Source organism: Liolophura sinensis, chromosome 3 (genome assembly GCF_032854445.1).
Source record: "Liolophura sinensis isolate JHLJ2023 chromosome 3, CUHK_Ljap_v2, whole genome shotgun sequence".
NCBI lineage: Eukaryota > Metazoa > Mollusca > Polyplacophora > Chitonida > Chitonidae > Liolophura > Liolophura sinensis.
Window position 1 is genome coordinate 20,464,486 of NC_088297.1, and position 21,076 is coordinate 20,485,561.

Sequence of the window (21,076 nt, forward strand, 5' to 3'; positions counted from 1 at the left end):
TACTTCATGTAATCAAGCAAATAAAGTTGCGTAAAGACAATTACGAGAACACGTTTATGAAATTCATGAAAAATTTAATACAAATATGGATGCATTTTATATAATGCATTCAGGCGGTTTAATTTTTTAATGCATTATGTGTAAAATTTTCAAATTAGAATCTTAGAAAACTGACGTTATTGCCGTTTTCCATGATCTTTGTGACATTTTAACATAAATCAGTCTAATGTGCGCAATAACAATTTTTTTAATTTAAAGTGCTCGAGTGCGACCGAATTTAATTACAAAAAAAACCCAAATAAAACAAAAGAGCAAGTCCGGATTGAAAACAGGCTAATGCATTTCGTGTGTGTATTCGGCTTTAATTGCTGTGACTCGGACGATGGCATTCAGCAAGTAGTTTCATTTTATCCACCTCATTTTTACACTGTTCTGAACCGTAAATAAGATAGTTGCAAAGAAAGGCCAGAAGCCCCTTTTATCTGCATGTGAAGGCTGCTGCAATTACAGAGAACCTTCACTCCTGGCCACGCCTATCACAGTTTTAAAATGGTTAGTATTCATGGCTTCGCATTGTTGGAGATCAACATTTTGTACCAGTATGTCATGTGGGACTGTCAGGTATATGGTATATCTAGCCTTCATATGTCTGTATGCTTTATATCTGGTGTGTGCTAAATAGTAAGTGCACTGGGGCAACAAGATGTCGTTATATTAGTTGTAGTTGCTCGGGAGGCCACCGTGGCCAAGGTGCTTAGCTTCTCACGAATGCGGTCGCTGTGAGTTCAAGTCCAACTCATGCCAGCTTCCTTTCCAGACATACCTGGGAAGGTCTGCCAGCTACCTGACGTCTTCATAAAAATGTAACAATGGTACTGTTGTGCTTTTATTTCTTTAACTGTAGTAAAAGTTTGCACTTCAGTACAATTAGAACTGTAGAAACGAAGATGATAGATGTACTGATGAACAGAAACAACTAAGTCCATATTTTATGTACCATCATGCATAAAATAGAACGCATGGAACATGTGTTCAATGTTTAATTGGTATTTAAGATACATTTAGGGGCATTGGCAGCTGGTGTGACAGTTCATTAATGTTAATCAAACTCTGGGGGGGGGGGGGCGTGTCGGCTTACTACCTTTGGTAAATAGTGAAGCAGCAGCAGATAAAAGAGCAATGGAAAGCGGTCCTGAAACAAGGAGACACATTACATGCGCTCTAAAGACTTCTTCGTCACATGACTCAAAAACTGTTAAGTAGGACGTTAAACCCCAAGCACTCACTCACTCACTCGAAGTTGGGAGACCCGCAATCAAGCACTGAGAGGGTAGAGCAAGGAAAGATGACTGGTCGGTGTGGTGTCAGGATAATATGACTGGGAGGGGTGTCATGTCTGGTGTCTTCGGTATGATACTTTAGTGACGGCAGCACTTTGGCGGCATGGACCTTGCCCTACCACAAGAAGACATAAATATATGTACACACACATAATGGCCCCTCGTACTCGTATGATTGAAACGTTGACTGAACGTTTGACGCTAAACCCCAACCATTCATTGCGAAGTCTAGAAGCTTTTTACATATCGCCTATTTTTCTGGTATTGGGTTTGAATCCAGCTTGGTCCGGTTGTTGCAAATATAGATTGTTGAACAAAACCGAAACAGGAATGCTTAAGTCATTTAATCAAGTTCAAATAAACGAATTCAGGGTTTTGCGTTTGGAACGTAAATGAAAGCACGTTGACCATTCAGGAAGCGCGGTTTGGCTGCATGAACATTCGCTTAGCCAATTTCAGCACTTTTCCGGCGGAAGGCTTTGTTTACTTTTTAAAGAATGACATATTTGGCCCTATATGACTAAATTTGTGTATTCGCAATCGCTGCAGCATCCTTCATACAACATTTTCGTATAGTTTTATACCCAGGCCTGTTGTTAAGTGAATAGCCCATGTGGAAAGGTAAGAGCCCTATGGAAAAGTATGTATGTATGCTTGGGATTGAATGTCGTACTTAACAAATTTTCAGTCATAGGACGACGATCAATCATTAGGTGTGTGTATACATAGACTGTGTCTTCATGTGGCTGCGAGTCCTTACCACCAAGTAAGGAGTTCTATCGCAACTAAATTAACATGCCGAAGACACCAGCGATACTAACACTGAGCCAACCAGTCCTGTTTCCATGATCTAACCGAGGCGGCAGCAAGTACCAGTTTTAAAGTCTTTGGTATGATTCGACCTGGGTCTGATCCCGAGGTCTCCCGACTTCGAGGCGGACGCTCTTACCATTTGGCCACCGAAGCGGTCTCTATGGTGAAGTAAGGGTGTCAAAAAATCTGACCGGCAAAAACGCTCGACTCACAGATCTGCTTAGTAACAGCTGCATTACTTTTCACGCCCTTTGTCAACAAAAAAGAAGTAGGCAATATCAGTATGTCGGCGTTTGCAACGGTCTGCCAGAAAGGAACATAGTTTTGGTATAGCTGGCCTAATGTGAAAGCGAGGCTGAACTCAAAACAAACAAACAGCCTTGATTTACTTTCCGTGCATCAAATGACATTGTTTGTAGATGTGCTCTGTATAAAACAAATGGGACAGTCGCCGTTTGAGATTTGAAAGAATTGCAAACAACACGAACCTACTTGCACATAGTTTAAACGATTGTAAAACGATTGTAAATTAGTGCAAATTGAAAGTATGCCAAATCAGTGGTATATTCTACGGTGTTTAGACCTACCTATAGTTAACACTTGCACAGTTTGTTACAACTGGATCTAAGACTTGCTTCCGGACTGAAGAGTGGAGGAGCACTGATTGGGTAATACTGCCACATAGACATATTAAGTTGTTGATACACTATAAATTTATGCATTATTATTTTGCACCTAGGTAAAAGATATCAGAATTTTGTCTGTTTTGAATAGAATTGAAAGAATTTTGCCAAGGCGACAAAGGCGACAAAATGCTAAGTCTTCACCTTCGGCAGCAAAAACAGCTCAAAATGCTAGGTTGATTTTTTTTCATTATCGTGTGGATAAAAGTACAGGCGGCATGTGGTGCTATGGCATGTCACCGGGCGAAAGTCTGGGGACATATACTTTTGGAGGGGGGAGGCGGGGTGAAGATAATAAATTTACTGCACAAATAGTAAACAAAATCAATTTTGTAACCTTTGAGTGGAGACCAAACGGCTGCTTGAGGAAATGTGACTGTACAGTAGAAATCAGTTATATACCTTGTGGTATACGGCTAGGTAGGCGCACGGCACTGCGTGGTACCGTAACCGCACGACTGTATTGTACGACACAAACACACAGTGCAGAGCAGTTGCCTCACGGTACTGTACGCAGTCTATAACGTACTGTGCGTAAAGTGCCTCAAGTTTTGTGTTTGCATTGCACCGTACAGCCGGGCGATACTCACATGAAATTACACTATATACTTATCAGCTGCTGTCCTGTAGGCCTACGACAAAATTGTTATTGTTGTTGTTTGCTGTTTTTTTGTTTGTTTGTTAGTTTATTTTTATTATTTTTTTGTTTTGTTTTTGTTGTTTTTTTTTTTTACACTTCAGAACATTATCTCACAGGTGAGGGTCTGCTTGCAAATGATCGCAACAGGTTAAGTGGATTGTGACTACCATGGTGACACGTGTCAATAACAGGTAGTTACAATCAACTTAGCCTACGATCGCTTCGTGCAAAAGGCTGTAAGATCGCAAAGTACAGGAACATATAACACTCGTCAAGTGCTGCAGTTGTGAACTCCTTTACGCCTTATGTTGGCCGCGTGTTGTATAGAACAAATCTCACACAACCAGATTAATTTCATTATAATCCAATTTTGTTGAGCGATTCAATGCTTACGACTTATCAAATTAAATTCTGCTGTCGTCCCGGTGTCAACATTTGTTCACTGTTTGTAACAACTAATTGAATATAGCTTTATCTATTTTAGGACAATTGTTTGTAGACTCAAACATGTTGTCAAGTAGCGAAGAATGTTGTCAATCATATGTGATGACGTCAAGCGAAACATGAATATCGCGTGTCCTTGACCAGACAGACTTTAACCCGTAGAGGTTTGTGACCTCGTTACAGACTTTGCACAAAACTTCACTGACTTTCAGCTGGTTTGCTCTGGATCAGCTTTGCTACAGAAAGTTGCCTAAAATAGCCCTCATTCGGCTTACAGTATGTCAACTCTTATTTATCCTTACGTGCCCAGCAAAGGAAATGAGCTTCTCACCTATGTGGTCCCTGTGAGTTCAAGTCCAGCTCATGCTGGCTTCCTCTCAGATCGTATGTGGGAATGTCCTCCAGCAACTTTCTGATAGTCGTGAGTTTCCTCCGCCATTACGTTGCACTAGCCCGCTAACCAACTGAGCCACGGAGGCCCCCGGTTTGCTTTTAAGAGATTGAATTTGGATGCTTAAAAAGAAACTATAATTGTAATACCGGTAGATTAAAATGTGCCATTAGGCCTAACATAGTTGTCTTAAGGAATTCAGAAGCCTCAAAACTTTTCCATCTTACAGCCTATAATCAAAGTATCATCCAAGAGCGTGAAAACCGACCTGTCCTTTGAAGTGTTTGAAATATTCAAAATATTTCACTAATACGACGACGACCAGCATTACGGTGAGAGAAAACCAGATAGAATGTGGGGTACAGCCATGACCATCCGCAGGTTGTTGGGAGGCCTTTTCACGTACGACCAGAGAGGAAGCCAGCATGAACTGGAGTTGAAAACACAGCCACTCACAGAGTGCCCATGTGCGTTACTTAGATAGTGGATTAAAGCTGTACTACTCACTTATATGAACGATGTTGGTCAGTGTTAAGAGTAAAGAAAAAGGGTGCCCAATATAAAGTAGTGATTTTCGACCGATAAATTTTCGCACAAATGACGTACTCCATATTGGTGGAACGCTAGTGTTGAGTTAGTACAAACGGTCTCGCGTGCGCCATCGATAAGCCATATTCGTGACTTACAAGCGTTGAAAGCAATAACACTGATGATTAAGGAAAAAACAATAACACCGATGATTAAGGATGAAAACAATGACATTGATGATTAAGGAAAACAGCAATAACACCGACGATTAAGGATGTAAAGAAAAACACCGATGATGACGGATAAAAAACAATGACCCCGATAGTTAAGGATGAAATAAATATGCCGAATCCCTTGGGATATAATGACGAAAATAATAGTACCGATGAATAAGAAGGTAAACCACAATACTGACGAATAAAGATGAGAACACTAGTAACGAGAACAATACTATTAAGGAAAAAGACGAACACATTATCATTGTTCATTGAGTGCTTAGGAGAGGGTCAGTTCAGGCTTATATTTGAACAGCATTTCGATTAAAACGACGTTAATCACTATGGTGCCCTTAACATTATCGTTATCATACCAAGAATGCACTGTGTGAATGTAAAACAAAGCAATTTTAGGATACGACGAGTGAGTATGAGAGGATGATATTGCTGTTGTTGTTTTTGTTGTTCTTCTCTTGTTGAAAATACGTTGTTGCTGTACGTCTTGTTTGTGATCGTGGGGTGCATTTTTGCAATGCTTCGATACTCGTGGCCGCATAAATAAAATAAAACAACCTGAAAACTCCGTGCACCCTCTTAACAAACTGTTGAACGAGAAACTCGTTTGCAAACAGGCATTTTCGTGTCTGTTTGTGACGTTTTAGCCGTAGGGACAACAGTGATAGGAAAAGGTATTTCAAATCTACAAACTCAACCGTCCAATCGTACATTCATATGAGAATATTTATGTTGAGCCCATGAATCTTAATTCTTCAATCTTCCTGTAAGTCAATCATTCGATCACACATGATTCTTCAGCATCTTCAGCATGGCCTGTCAGTTAGCCCATTTACCATGGCGATTGCCCTCCTTTGCAGGGGAAGTTCAGAACCCAAATATTTACATTGTGCAGCTTCTGGACGCACGTGGAAATCGACACAAACACAGACACATGTCAAAATCATCATCTGCAGTTAAGATGCGCTGTAAATTAACGCCTGTACACGTTAATGAAGATTTGCATGGGTTTGTACCCAGACCGCTCTGTAAACGAACCCATATCCGTCGTGAAGTGCACGAAAAGAAAAACTACTCTGGCATGAATACCATCCATGTTTTCGACCATCGTGATAACACATTTGTCGTAAAGGTGTGAAGGACTACTTTTAGTCAGGATGTGTAAAAGCATGAACGGACGAACTATTTAAATGTCTTAAATCAGATGCGTGCAGATTTACTTCTGTACAGTAGACCACACACACACCGTTCCTAACGACACACGTTTCTATACTTTAGGCTCTGAAACCTGCTTCCTTTTGTTATCAGTTTAAAATACTTGCATGCGTCTATGTATGTATTACTACGCAAAATGTCTGGTAACTGTGAACGAAAGCTATGTGGATAACGCAGAGGCGAACAAAGCTCCGATTGTACGTCATGTATACTGCTGCTTGAAAGTGAAGGAAACAGAATGTTTGTACAATATCTTGATTAGCATGGTGAAACTTTGATTCCCTTGCCAGAACCCCTGTCCCCTACCGCGTTACTAAATACGTTTCTTTCAACGGGTAAGACTGGAGCGTTTTGAACGCGGTTTGCTCAAATACGTTGCTAAAGCGTATGGGGTCAAACCGTAACTTGCTTTCCAGAAGAATAGGTTTCGATAACTGCATACGAACCTGAGGTAAATTATTTGGTCAGCAAAGCAAATTCCAAATTCAGGTTTACCAAAATTTGTCTCCCTCAGATAAAGCTATCGGAAAATGCAGTAACATACCGTATTTTGTCCTCTGGTGTCACAAAAGTCCATTGCAGACATCGCACTAATTAACCTGTAGGCGCATGCATGATTTAGCAGGTCTTTTCCATACTATTTGTACATCTTTGAAAATGCATTATTTTATTGTGCTTTAAAGGTGGAGAAAACCCACCTAAAATTACATTATTTATTTATTTATTTATTTATTTATTTGTTATTTGGATGGTGTTTTACGCCGTACTCAAGAATATTTCACTTATACGACGGCGGCCAGCATTATGAAGAGAAGAAAACAGGGCAGAGCCCGACAGAAACCCACGACCATGTGCAGGTTGCTGGCAGACCTTCCCACGTACGGCCGGAGAGGAAGGCAGCATTAGCTGGGAAAATTACATAAAGTTCGGTTCAAAAAGTGCGAAAAGTTTGTTGTCAGTGTGGTCTTTTATATTTTTTCGATTTTTCTTCCAAGAGAAAAAGACACTTCAAAATAATTTTTGTAAGATGGGTATTTGGGGCCAACTCTTGGTATATATTGTCTTTGTGTAATAATATTATAATTGAGAGTGTAACACATGTTTAATAAATATATTTGTACTAGAATTTGGTCTTTTCAGCTAACAAATGCGTTATACCTGGATTTTGCTCATATTATATTGTATGTATACATAAATATTGTCATGATTCTGGTTTAGTACATGTATTTAGAGAGCACGGCCATCAGAGCCCACATATGTGTCTCCCAACACAAGGGAATCAGTAACATAGAATAATGACAATAAAAGAATAACTTACACAATCGATGTCACACGTGTAGCTTGGGTCTGGAAACGCTCGTATTTGAAAGATGGAAATAAAATGGATGACAAAGCAAATTATTGAGGTAATCACCACTTGGCCGCCTCACACTCATGTAAATCCCCCCCCCCCCTTCCACCTCCTCCCTCTCCCTTTTCCCTTCCCACTCCCCCCCTTCTCCCCCCCCCCCCTCCTCCCCTCTCCCCCAAGGCCCATAAGTACATGAAGATTAGGTCTAAACTGGTCCAGGTATTTTTTAATGTTTTCGTTTTTCCCTGAAGATTTGTTTGGTGTAGTTGAATAGCATATGGAAAGACATTATGAATAGGAAAATTGTTGTAAATTGTTGACACTTTATAGACGAACATCTGATTTTTATTAGCCAAGATTGGGCAGAGCATAAAATTGTGTTCGTTGATTGTTCTGTGTACAGTCTCTAAGAAATGCAATAATTAGACAGGATGTCCTATCCACTGAAGTAACGCTGAAGGTGATTGCCGTCGGTTTAAGAAATGTTAACCACCAAAGCTTCGTGACAACAAACTTTTCGCACTTTTTGAACCGAACTTTATGTAATTTTCCCAGCTCATGCTGCCTTCCTCTCCGGCCGTACGTGGGAAGGTCTGCCAGCAACCTGCACATGGTCGTGGGTTTCAGTCGGGCTCTGCCCTGTTTCTTCTCACCATAATGCTGGCCGCCGTCGTATAAGTGAAATATTCTTGAGTACGGCGTAAAACACCATCCAAATAAATAAATAAATAGATTTTGTAATTACGTCAAATTATTTGCAATTTTCTTCTTGTTATGGATGAATGGTGTTGTGAATTCTTAAGCATCTTTTATCCATGCAGGAAATAAAAATCACAGAAAATCGACGTTTGATAGTCAAACAAGCGTCAACGTAAACTTTCTTCGGAAAATGCTATTCCTTAGTACATGTTTCACACTGTTTCTTGTCATTACTATGACTTCGTTCGCGGTAACAAAAATGTACAGGAAACAAAAATTCCTGCTATTAATCGCTTTGTTATTGAAATGTGATCCTTGCTTTCCGCATGTAACTCGCAGTTGGTTGGGTATTTAAATGCCGATGACTTTCTCCGGAACTGCCGCTTTTCAAGTACTGCGCAAACTAAAAAATATTGGACAGCTTATTACCATATTATATGTATGCCAAAGCGAGCACTCTAGACACTGAAAACCAACTGAATATTCAGTTCAACGAGCTCTGGAGAGGGGCATAAGTGAAACGGCTTTATCAATGTGTTATTCGACAATGTCGAGTTAACATCACTCGAATCCTTCGCGTCGATATTCCAATTTTACGCTGAAATCCACCATTCCTGGCTGATGACAGTGTTCGTGAATTATTGACTGGTGAATTGGCGGATTAAGCGCCGCCTATAATCATGGCACGGTATTTGCAGTGAACACAACGACGTGAGGCGATTTCGCGATATTGGAAAGCTTAACAAATAAACTTTCCAGTATTGTTTTTCAATTATACCCTTTAACTGTATGTTTTCCCGCAATCAAATCATACATTTTTTCTCATTTGCCTCAGTTTTGTGTTTTGTTTTCGATTTTTTCACTCTCCATTTTCAAGATTAACCAAAATCCCAAACAGTCCGGTATTTAAAAGTGGCATCCATCGACCCTTCAGCCAGGCCTGTATAAAATCGAACCGATTTGGTAATTCCAACCGGTGGCGCCTCTTCCAAACTGTCTAATACTTTCAGTAATGTGTGAAAAAAGAAACCTCTAAAGTTCCGCATGGCAGCTAACCAATAGTTTTGTGCTCATTGTACAATATGTAATACATGTAATTTATTGGCATAGCTTTGTTGTTGATATCAAAATGAGGACTTGATTTTGTAAAGGACGATCAGTGGATACCGGAATTTTACGTTATCAGCTTGTTTCCACAGTAAGTACTCCTCATTAGGGGCAATGTTAGAGATTTCGTGCTTTCAAATGGAAAACAAAAGGATACGAACAAATCCTACTCATTGCGATAAAGATGGCCACCAAAAGAGCACAAATATGACGTCACCTCATTGTTAAAATAAGGAAAGTCTAAGTTAAAGTCGATCATATTTTTTATGTTGGAAAGTGATAGTAATGTTTAAAGGAGGAAGCGGTTGGTTTGTGGGAGCGGGGAAGGGGGGTTGCGGGGGTGGTAATTTCTTTGCCACAGTTCTTGGTCTTTGCAGTTCTTTCAATCGGCAGGTGGAGTAGAGCTTTTAGATGTCGATAGAGGTCGTCACAAAGTCTACCCGGCAGTTGAATTTGAAAGCCGATTATCCGATTGGCAAGGCCATCTGCGGAAATCGGTGGAACCATGTGGAAGGCAATTTGTGGACGATTAAGCCTGGAATTTTTATTTTTCAGTGGTCAGGATCACTTTAATTTGCGAAATACCTATAGATTAGTTTGAAGTAGTGAAGTCACACATGAGCATATAGCTTCTAGATCTATTAGCCATGTTCCTTTTCAACGTTAACCTCTTTGCATCGATTTATTTCTGTATGCTAAAACTAGTTTTGAAACACAGGTAGGCATTCTTCGTATTTTTACACATGATTGCTATTTTTATTTTGCTGAATGGCCCGGATTGATGTTTTGATCACTGTGGAGTGTTGAATTGTTGTATCCAGGTGCTTCACCTTTTTAGTCTCCCTGTGTTGAAGAGCGGTGTAGCGTGTGTTAAAAATCGTAGGCGTCTTGAACGAGAAAATAGTCGTATTCTGTTTCTTGTTTGTCTTCGTAATCCAGGGCCACTTTCACAAAGCGGCGTACGACATTGTTTTTATCGTCCATTTGTCGTATGATATTTTGTACCTCACTGTTGACGTACCCTTGTCCTATATGTACGATATTGTACAAGTACATCTTTGTGAAAGTGGCCCCAGGTCTTTTTCCATTTTACTTGCCTTTCAATGCGCTTCGGTCTAACTCGACCTAGATCTTCATATGTACAACAGTCTTTCGATGTGTACATGTCTTTATCATTTTCCCTGTCATCACTGGCTGGCAATCCATTGTCCGCAGGATAATATCACAGTATAAAGGTTGCATCAGAAATAGTCCTATAGCTAAATGTAGGTAAATTGACAAAACAAATTTGCATTTAGTATATAGAGGATACACGAGTGACCCATTATATCGATTTTATCAAACAAGTGGTGTTATTTTCATTTGTTCCGAGCCTTTGGCAAGGAACAAAAAAATTACATCCCAAGTTTAATAAATTTGATGTAATGGGTCACGAATTGCATATCCTATTTATCCCATGATTTATTTTGAACGGATTTAGGTGGTTAATAGATAAGACAACGTCTGTTTGTTTTGACAAGTATGTAAATGAGATGCGTACTGATATCGATATATGTGAAACGGTTGGAGCCCAACCACAAAATTAACTAAATATAGCTCTAGAACACTTTGAGGGAATCTGTGATTGCTTTGAACAGAAAGCATAAAACAGTCCATCAGTGTGCTATAAGACGACGAGCTCTGATTTTCTTCGAAAATATCAGCATTCATAACTACTCATTTATCGAAACAATTGGCTCCAAAACCTTGACCTTTATCTATGTCATATCTCTGTAACGTCACCTTTGCAATTTTTCAAGGAGAGATGATTTCGAAAATCATACTGAACGAAATGTTCATAGGCTTTGAACGCAAACAATTCGCCTAAAACTTATCTTACTAATCATCATGGAACTTGAAGAGTGTAACAAAACAGTGTCCACGATGTTTCAAAGGCCTTGATTTTGGTTCTGTTTTGGATATTCCATGTGATGATAGACGTGATGTTGAATCAAAGCGTCACAATGAGAGCAAATAGAATGGACTAGATCTAAGAGTAACGTTGGGGTACTTTGTTGCACACCAGTTAATAAACACGATTCTTTGATTCTGAACAAAGTAGTAAGTTAAGTTTGCAGGCTTTAAATGTCGTAAAATCTGATACCGAGGCATGCTGCTGTCGTTTAGCAGTCAGAAGTTCAGGTTATTTAAATAACGTGTGGAAAACCTAAAACTGTTGTTATATCACTGGCACGGGCAAATTATGGGATAAATTTAGATATGCTTACTGTTAATGACATTTTTTTTGTACAGGACGGTCGACTCTTTCTCTTTGCATGGATCCGTTCTATTTTCTTCATTACATTCTTTCTAAGTTCTTTGGTGGTTTGTGTTGAACGTTTTGGAAATTGATCTTGCGATTATTGACGTAAAGTCCATTTTGATTGACGGCTGGTATTCGAATGTCTGTTTCGATGCTTAGATTCAAGGTCATAGTCACTATATATTTACTTTATAACAGCCAAGATGCCATATAGGTCTCCTCACAAAAAAATACGACTTGTCCGCACGGTTTCACATGAAATTGTCAAAGGGACCTTCGTCGACTGCCAACTCCAGACTTGCTCAGTTCATGCAGATCCCCATGGATCCTGGCAACCCTGGTTCGAATCCTGGGTTGATCGGCCTGGCTGCGGCTTTATGTTAGGATATTTTTTCTGATCTCATGAAAATGGGGTGTTTTTCACACGACCCTGTCGGGTATCTATCATCCTCAAACCTAACGACAGCTGTGGTATAAATAAAGCATCATTGTGTAAGTTAACATGCCTCAGTAGGACTTTTTTGGTGCACACGACACCTGTGACTTTATAACTCTTAGTTTACGAGTAAGTGGCCTTTTACACTGTATCGATTTCAACGCACTTCTGGTTCAAGAGGGGTCAACGGTGTATCGGAGTTCATCTCCGACTTGTCCAAACACTCACGCGTACATTGAGCATAAAGTCTCAACTCAGAGAAATACTAAACGCACGCTTATTTCTATATTTCTCTTATACCTGTACAATAAACGTTAACTTCCCACTTAAAGGTTTACAGCACACTTGTTAAAAACGGTGGTGAACATATTAAATGTTTATTTCAGGTAAACAGGCTGAAATTCTCTTAAACAGCTTAGTTAATGTTTTTATATGCTGCTTAATTCAACATGCTAAAAAGCGTGAATGAATTGAAATCATTCACACCCCTTGAGAGGAACATTTACATTTGTTAAAACAACAGGAAACACCATTAATCTAGGCATGAATTTAATCTCCTTAAACCCACGCCAAGAACTTTGAGACTATTGATGTTTACCTCCTGTTTTCCCTTTCTCCCCTCCACTCACTGATTTCACAAACTAGTAATTCTCATCTGTTTAATTTTTACACACCTACAAAACCCGTACTACTTACACAAAAAGTAGATTTGTTGGCCACATATTACAAATTGTATAACGAAGTTCATAGCCATGGAATTTTTGTAAGTGAGGGAACACGGCCATAGGGCATGGACATAGTGTTCTGATCTATTGTTCCTGACGCAGATATTTGAAGGTCTTCGACCTCAACAACAATGGCATCTTTCTCTTCCCTGCAGTTATACCGGGCAGAGCTCAGGGGAAAACCAGCTACAATCCACAGGTTACTGTTAGACCTTCGAACGTACGACCGGTGTACATTGCTTTTAAAAGACATGTAATTGACCTGGGTTACTGGAAAACACAAGTGGTATAGCTGTGTAATGTTGCACTCACAGACAGTTGGAAGGACGAATGCGGGATTTTTTTGCGTAGATTTATGAAGTCTGGTACTATGTAGATATCAACACAAGCGAGGGGTGAACACTCAGGGAGAGAGTGAGGGAGTGAGTAAGGATTAACGGCGGGGAGGGTGTATAGTTGAGTGCTACTGAACCATGTTTCAACTCAGGGATCTAAAAAGAAGTCTTGTCTACCAAAAATAGGTCAGGTTACGGGAAGTAGGTCACCCACTGTCTCCTGAATAAAAAAAAAATGACTATTTATACCTCGTTATGATGAGCCTTTATTACCGAACAACATCTGCCTGTTAAGATATGTCCTCCTTGCAATCTGAGAAATATTAGTTTTCTGGAGGGGAGATTTGCTCTTGGACAATATGGAGTTAGGATTTAAGCGGATTGTCATCTTTACTGTCATCTAAATCCATGCCAAAAGCTGATCTATTTAAGCAATCTCTCCATTTGATAAATTGTGGAGCGTTTTATTGAATGACACCATTTCTAATTATTGTCAAGATATTTTATTTTTTGGCCCAAATTTTGGTTCAACCGAGATTCTGTGATGACATAGAAACATAAGATTCTCCAGTGAAACCTGGGAAGCGGAACTAAGATCAGTGGTAATGTCAGATATTCCCGATCTCTGACAGACAAGATGTTCGGGTTCAAATCCCGGCTTGGACAGGAATTTCTAGATTTCCTCGTTTTCGTTACACACGGAGCCATTGTAATACTAAGCTCTCTACGTTGCTCGTGGGGATGTAGGCGCAATCTTAAGTCATGACGACCACTCACTTTCACTTATATGAATTGGAAATCGATGCGGCATACGTGAGAAAGGTAGTCAGTAACTTGCCGAAGGTTTACCTCCGGCAATCCGATTACATCCACTCACGAAAAATTCTACAGCTTGCTGTGTGAAACAACACGGTAAACGATCCGTCAAATCCGATACTTAGTCCACATCACTTCTTGTTTATTTATTTATTCATTTATTTGATTGGTGTTCACTTATACGACGGCGGCCAGCATTATGGTGGGAGGAAACCGGGCAGAGCCCGAGGAAACCCACGACCTTCTGCAAGTTTTTGCCAGACCTTCCCACGTACAGCCGGAGAGGAATCCAGCATGAGCTGACTTGAACTCACAGCGATCGCATTGGTGAGCGGCTCCTGGGTCATTACGCTGCGCTGGCACGCTAACCAATTGAGCCACGGAGGCCCCTCACTTCTTGTTTAAAACACTGAAAGACGCGGAGGACCGTTTGTCATTTATTTGGTTTGTGCAAGGCCGTGCATTACTTACATGACGCCAGTAAGAGCAGAGGAATGTAGATTCTGTTTGATTCTTTTCTTAGTCAATGAGCCCCTTCTCGGACGTTCATTGTAAAAATCTGGTTCTTCAATGAACGGACATCAACCTCAACTATAAAATTTCTCTATAAAATATACATGCGCTGGCTGTCAGTTCAAGTCCAGCTCATGTTTGTTTCCTCTCGGACCGTACGTGCAAAGGATTGTCAGCAACCTACGGATGGTCGTTTCCTCCCAAGATAATGCTGGTCGCCGTCGTATAAGTAAAATATTGTTAAGTACGGCGTAAAATACGAATCAAATCAATAAGTTAATCCATAAACATGCTCCTCGCTCATTGGATGGCGTCATTATCACGTGATCTCTAGATGCTTAATTCTCCGGTTATCGGTATTGTAACTACCGACCAAGGGAAATTTAAACATTGTCCTATATTAACAAAATAGACAACACTTGTATCCACATACAAAGTGTGCAGACATGTAGATCTTTCGATGTAACATGATGATCAGCGGTTGGATTTGATAGTCATTCAGCAATGCTATAGAATTTAGATACAAGTAGGACTTACATAATGTATGTGCGTGTTTACTGAAATCAGAGAAACTCACCGACGTATCGTATTAAGGTAAAAAGGACACAGTATAGCAAAGTCGTTCATCTTGTTGCTTGTATACCCAAGGTGACTTTGTCGAAGATTTGCAAGTCTACAGCAAGACTAAGAGACGTTTGGTCGCAAAAGTTAGCAGGGACACTGTGATTGCATAAGTTGACAACCCTATTCCATTCAAACCATCCCCTCCCCCCTCTCTCTTTTTCTCTCCACCCCACCCTCCACATCCCCACTGCAAACCTGGTCATCCCACGGGTGGGCAATGGTCAGGACCGTTCATTTACGCTCTATCCTGGACATCCTGTGGTGGAAGAGTTTACAGAGCATGGGAAATGTACCACGCCGGACACACCTTGGACGCAATGGGGTAAGAGACTAAATTCTCGGCTTAATCTGTACCCATCTATATCACCTTGCGATTGAGTAACGTACGTTTATATCGTTTTATCCATGTCTGAGATTTTATGGTTTCTCTTCTTTGTACCGCTTTCCTATACCAGTTGTATAGGGTTTGAAGGTTGCCCTTCATGTACGCCGACACCGCCGTGACATGGAATACTCAAGCTCGTGTGCGCAAGAAGGTATTGGTATTAAATGAATCCCCCCAAAACGGTCACGTAAACCCTTTGATATAAAACGTTACGATATGGTGATTATTTTCAATGCGATTTCACGACTGTGCACGTAAACCACTGCATACTTCGTGCACGACGACGTGAAGATAATGATTCCACATATTTCCCTGCCGAGTTCGCCTATTGAACAGTGTTATGCATAAAAACATCTATTTTAAACACTGACGATGGGTTGGAAAATACATAGCTGCGTGACATATAGACACATTCATGTTATTTTGTATATAGGATATACTTGACCGCCATTATGTTGTCTATTTTGGTGAGTGAAACGTTGGGTAAAAACAAAAAAAACGAAATACTATATTTCTCACTTCTCCAAGTTTGCCACTACCTATTTATTATATAAGTGAATTTCAATACTGCATTTTCATATTCTGTGTGACAAAGTATATGGGCATTTGCCAGGTTTCAAAATGAGTTGATGAAAATATATTTAAACTAGCTTGCCGACTAATCAGAAAATGGCATGAACCCACATTTATGTTGCAGAGTACCCGGGTTCAATTCCGAGTCCTGTCATACCTAGCATTTCCGCACTGGTAGTTTGTATTTTTTCGAATGTTGCTCCCCGGAAAGCCAAGTGCCAAGTGCCACAGGTGAGCTTTGTCTCAGTATGATGTAACTGGGTTGGGTCTTGTCTTATCTGTTGCACATGGCGGTGGGATGGCTTTTCGGCAAAGAATATATTTGGACGTATATGCGGAAGCGAGTTAAACAAAACAGTTGCAGCCAATCACTTTTGGCAAACCATTCTGCCAAATGTATGTCTGAAATTGCGGCTTGGTTATGTGCACCATTCATTGTCCTCAACACAACGCCACTCCCCCCCCCCCCCACCCCCCGAATATAACACTTCGGAAACTACTTGATTTTAGATACCCTTTTTGTTTTCGAATATACTGGTTTGTTTTCGGAAACCTCCCGTAAAACATATGATTTTAGAAACCGTGTGTGTTTCCGAAGATGAAATCGTCTAACTACAGAATTGTAGCTGCGGTGACATTCCTCCACAGGGAGACGTGTGGTGATGACTAGAACGTTACCTCTGGCATTTCAAACGCTGGATTATTCCGCATTTCTAATTAATTAGGTGTATTAATGGTATTTGACCCTGGGGACCCCACTCCCGTGTTTTCTGTGCGTGTTTGTGTGAGTGTATCTGTATGTATGACCGCACTGAGGGTGAAATATACACTAAACGAACACCTGTGGAAATATGATCCAAGCCTCGTTTGAAGGACAAGAGGTTACTAATCCCATTTAATACGTCGCGGGAGATTATACTAGCATGTCGTTAACAACACATTACACGCTACGATGGAAAGTAATTCTAAAAGTGAGACGTAATACACGATAGAGTGGCCGGATGACGTGTTATCGCCATGTTGGCTATAGCGTGTCATTGTCATGTTGTATAACGTGCCATTGTCATGTTGTATAACGTGTCATTACCATGTTGGATAACGTGTCGTTGCCATATTGGATAGCGTGCCATTGCCATTTTGGATAACGTGCTATTGCCATGTTTTATGACATGTAGTTGCCATGTTGGATAACGTGTCATTGCCATGTTGGATAACGTGTCATTGCCATGTCCTATAATGTGCCAGTGCCATGAGAGATTACGTGTCATTGTCAAGTTTAATAACGTGTCCTTGTCATGTTGTATAACGTATTATTAGGTTGGCTAATTTGTCATTGCCATGTTGCACATTGCGTCATTGCCATGTTGGATAACGTGTCATTGCCATGTTAGATAATGTCATTGTCATGTTAGATAATGTGCCATTGTCATGTTGCATAGTGTGCCATTGTCATGTTGGATAACGTGTCATTGCCATGTCAGATAACGTGTCATTGCCATGTCAGATAATGTGTCATGGCCATTTGGTGGCCACCAGCTCAAAGACGACGTCATTACCGACTTTCTTGGTACAGTCTGGTCGTCACGGTGCGATTCCGATGAAATAGCGTTTATCATCTTTACATTCTACTAGTCGACTTCGACCAGTCGCAACGTGTGAACGACGCTTGAAACTAGTAGGATTAAGTCCACAAATTCATTTCTGTCATCTTAAATTCTGACACAATTGTCTTCAGATAACATTTATGAGGTGGTAAAAATTTTATTATTCTAAGGCCTATAATAAATTTTTATAATCGAATTTCCGATTTTGACATTCCCTGTTAATGGTTAGTAAATTGTGAGTGGGCTCAGCATTCAGAAATGAATGATCATGCAGTAAACAGAATTGTCCCAGTCAATGAACAGAATGATCCCAGTCAGCGAACAAAATGGTCCCACTCAGTGAGCATCACGCTGCATTCCTTGGGCGCGTGTACATCGTGTGTTACGAAATATCATGTGACCGTCTCTCGACCAGTGGAAACGGAGAATCACCCTATGAGGTATAATAAACACCGATAATTGTGACGTATTAAAGTAAAGAACAATAAGAGTTCATAGATCTGAAGGGAAGGAGTTTTACGGGTTCCCTGTGATTAAGACGAGGTTTTTTTGCTCATGTCCTTGTGTGCTTGGGAGTATAGGTAAGACATTGATGTCTTTGTGACGACGAGAAAATTTGGAATCATGTCGTTGACCTTTTACACCAATAAATCTACTGAGTTTTAGCTACTAGAAAATAAATCCAAAGACATTGAGAAACAATTAAGAAGCTTTTATTAACATTTTGTAACCAAACGGTCTGAAGTGTGTTTATTTTTTTGTTATTGTTCTTGTATTTCATTTTCAAGTATGACTATTTGAAAAAATACAAGCACGCAATTTAAGGCGTAATACAAATCGAACCTGAAAACACTCTTCTGGGTTTTGTGTTTGTTAACGGAATTCGTAAAGTACACACTTAAGTCTGAGGGGTGAGTGTGATGAGTTATAGGAATAATGTTAGACTGTATTGGAGCCGTTGCACCCTGTGTTCCTCAACATCTGGCGAAGACGTTGCCAGTAAATTCTGGCCTGGGGCCGAGTTCAGGTCTCCTTGTTTAACCGGTATATGTTGCCTCTGTGTATCGACTTGAGTGCTGATTGAGGAGGTTATGTAATATATAACTAGTCGATGATGTGACAGGCCCTGGGGGGAAGGGTTGAGGTTCGCAGAAAATGATTCGCAGAATGAAGCACACTCAGACGCGTTCCTGTTTCTGTTACTCTGTAAACAACGATGGTCCGACGCCAGACAAACCCCAGTGAGCTTTGACCTACTGTTGGATGAAACAGTCGTTTTGTGCCAAACACACACCTTCTGTTTGTTCTTTAAAAAAAATGTCTGTTGGAAACAAAACTTGGCGTTTGGCGTGTAAATATAATTTCATCGGAGGTATTAAGTTGAGGCTACAGATATAAAACCAAAAGCTATAGCCTTAGAGACAAAGCCTTTTTAGTTGTCTGGGAATTACTTGCTGAAACTAAATCTGTAACGTATAATGTATTGAAAACTGCGGTTGATGACCCAGTTTTAGACACAAGTGCCCGGATCGCCTGTAACTGCTACGCACACCGTGAAAAAGCCACAAAACCACTTCTCTTCGTCGTGTTTACAACTACAGCATGACGTGAATTTCTGTATGTCTTTAATTATATTTTTAACGTTCTTCCTATATTGTTCACATCACTGATGGTGAGTCATTAATAATAACAGCTGGGTTTTAAGAGAATTATCAGGCGTTTTGAGAATTATGAAAGCCCTTTGTTCCACGCATCTACGGCACAGTCCCATTTAGGTGATGCTTCTGGTTCTGCTTCAAATAGGGCCATACGGCTTCTAAAGGCCGACGGTGTCTTGGGAAACCTGGATTTGTTTATTTTCCGGCTCAGGAGCACCTGTGCCGCACATTTATCTGTAACAGATCTAAGAGTTTCTGGAGGTGTTTTGGTGCGCAGTAAAATCAGGAGACTCTGTGGTGGTTACAAATGATGGATGATGTACCGCCCAGAGCCTTGGGATGGGTGGGTAAACAATAAACCGGCGTGTTATATGTGAGACACCACCACAAACACTTTGCTCAACTTTTGTGTGAGATACGCTTTCTTTACTACCCGCACAGCAGTGGATGACTTTATGGTTCAAGCCAATTGATTTAGCAAAAATTGTCTTTTCGACTGTGTTCAAAATATCTTTTGGTCTTGGTCATGTAGCATTTCTCTGCGCAAAACTGTTAGGTTTATTTATTAATCTCCTAAATGTGGGTAATTTTTTTACAGAAATCCAGAGTGTCTAAAGCCCTATCCTGATGAGAGGTTCTCAGATGTAATTCACCTGAGGCTGTCTATGGCATATATATACATACATCATTATACTGTATTAAAGTTACTTAAAAATGATAAACGTTTGAGTAGTTGGAGAAAATTGGAATTTCTATTTGCTCGGTTTCCTTCCATGTTGGGGCATCTGTGGCCGAGGAGGTTAGCGCGCCAGCTCAGCGCGATGATACAGCAGCCTGTCACCAATGCGGTTGCTGTGAGTTCAAGTCCGGCTTCCTCTCCGACCGTACGTTGGCAGGTCTGCCAGCAACCTGCAGATGGTCTTTGGTTTCCTCTCACCATAATGCTGGCCGTCCTCATATAAGTGAAATACTCCTGAGTACTGCGTAAAAGTCTAATTAGATATATAAATAAAATAAACTATACTTCAAATTTTGACCGAAGTGAAAGTTGGCTTCGTGAAGTCGGTCACTTTTTAGATTGTGCAGCATAAAGCTTTAACATCGAAAACACACCACACTGCAAGGTTATGTTGTACTGGGTTAAAGAGATAACCGGGCACATACATGCATCGACATCTGTTCCCTCTCATCAACACTACATCAATCTTGGAAACATCTCTTTTAGCGCCCACTGAAACTCCAGAGTATATGATAGCGGATGGAAAGAAGACAAAGTAACTCATAATATCAGGGACCCGGGACATCATTGTAGCCGGGAAAGTAAACAGCTGGGGGTTTTTGTTTTACTTAAGATGCGGAACAAGGGCCGTTTTTAACTCCGTGTCTGAGGAATCCTGTCGATCCATGTTTTTGTAGGACCCCGTAATGTTGAGTAAAGCGAAGCATATTGTTTGTGTTCTTTGACACCATTGGCTACTTCGAACGGCCAAATGTTTACAGATGCCGACTTTGATTGGCCGGCGCCGAAGTTATCTGCGTGTCGCTTTACGTCATTGGTCCTCGATTAGGAAGCTGACACTGCCTAGAGTCTGGAGATCTGCTGGGCATTTGAACGCCCCATATTGCAGACGTTTATTGTTATTATTTTGCGTTTACACCCTGTT

The 21,076-nt window shown here is 40.5% G+C and overlaps 1 protein-coding gene across 2 annotated transcripts in view; it reads left to right on the forward strand.

Annotated features, from left to right (window-relative positions):
- LOC135463848 (neo-calmodulin-like) overlaps positions 1-21,076 on the forward strand; it is a 112,325-nt gene that overhangs the window by 9,772 nt on the left and 81,477 nt on the right. The window contains exon 1 of one of the 2 annotated variants that reach the window (XM_064741296.1): positions 15,131-15,514. The exons of the other annotated variant lie outside the window; for it this stretch is intronic. Within the exon in view, the coding sequence (XP_064597366.1) occupies positions 15,410-15,514 (105 nt within the window). The 5' untranslated portion in view covers positions 15,131-15,409. Of the gene's footprint in view, positions 1-15,130; positions 15,515-21,076 lie in introns of those variants that run through there. 2 annotated transcript variants of the gene reach the window in all.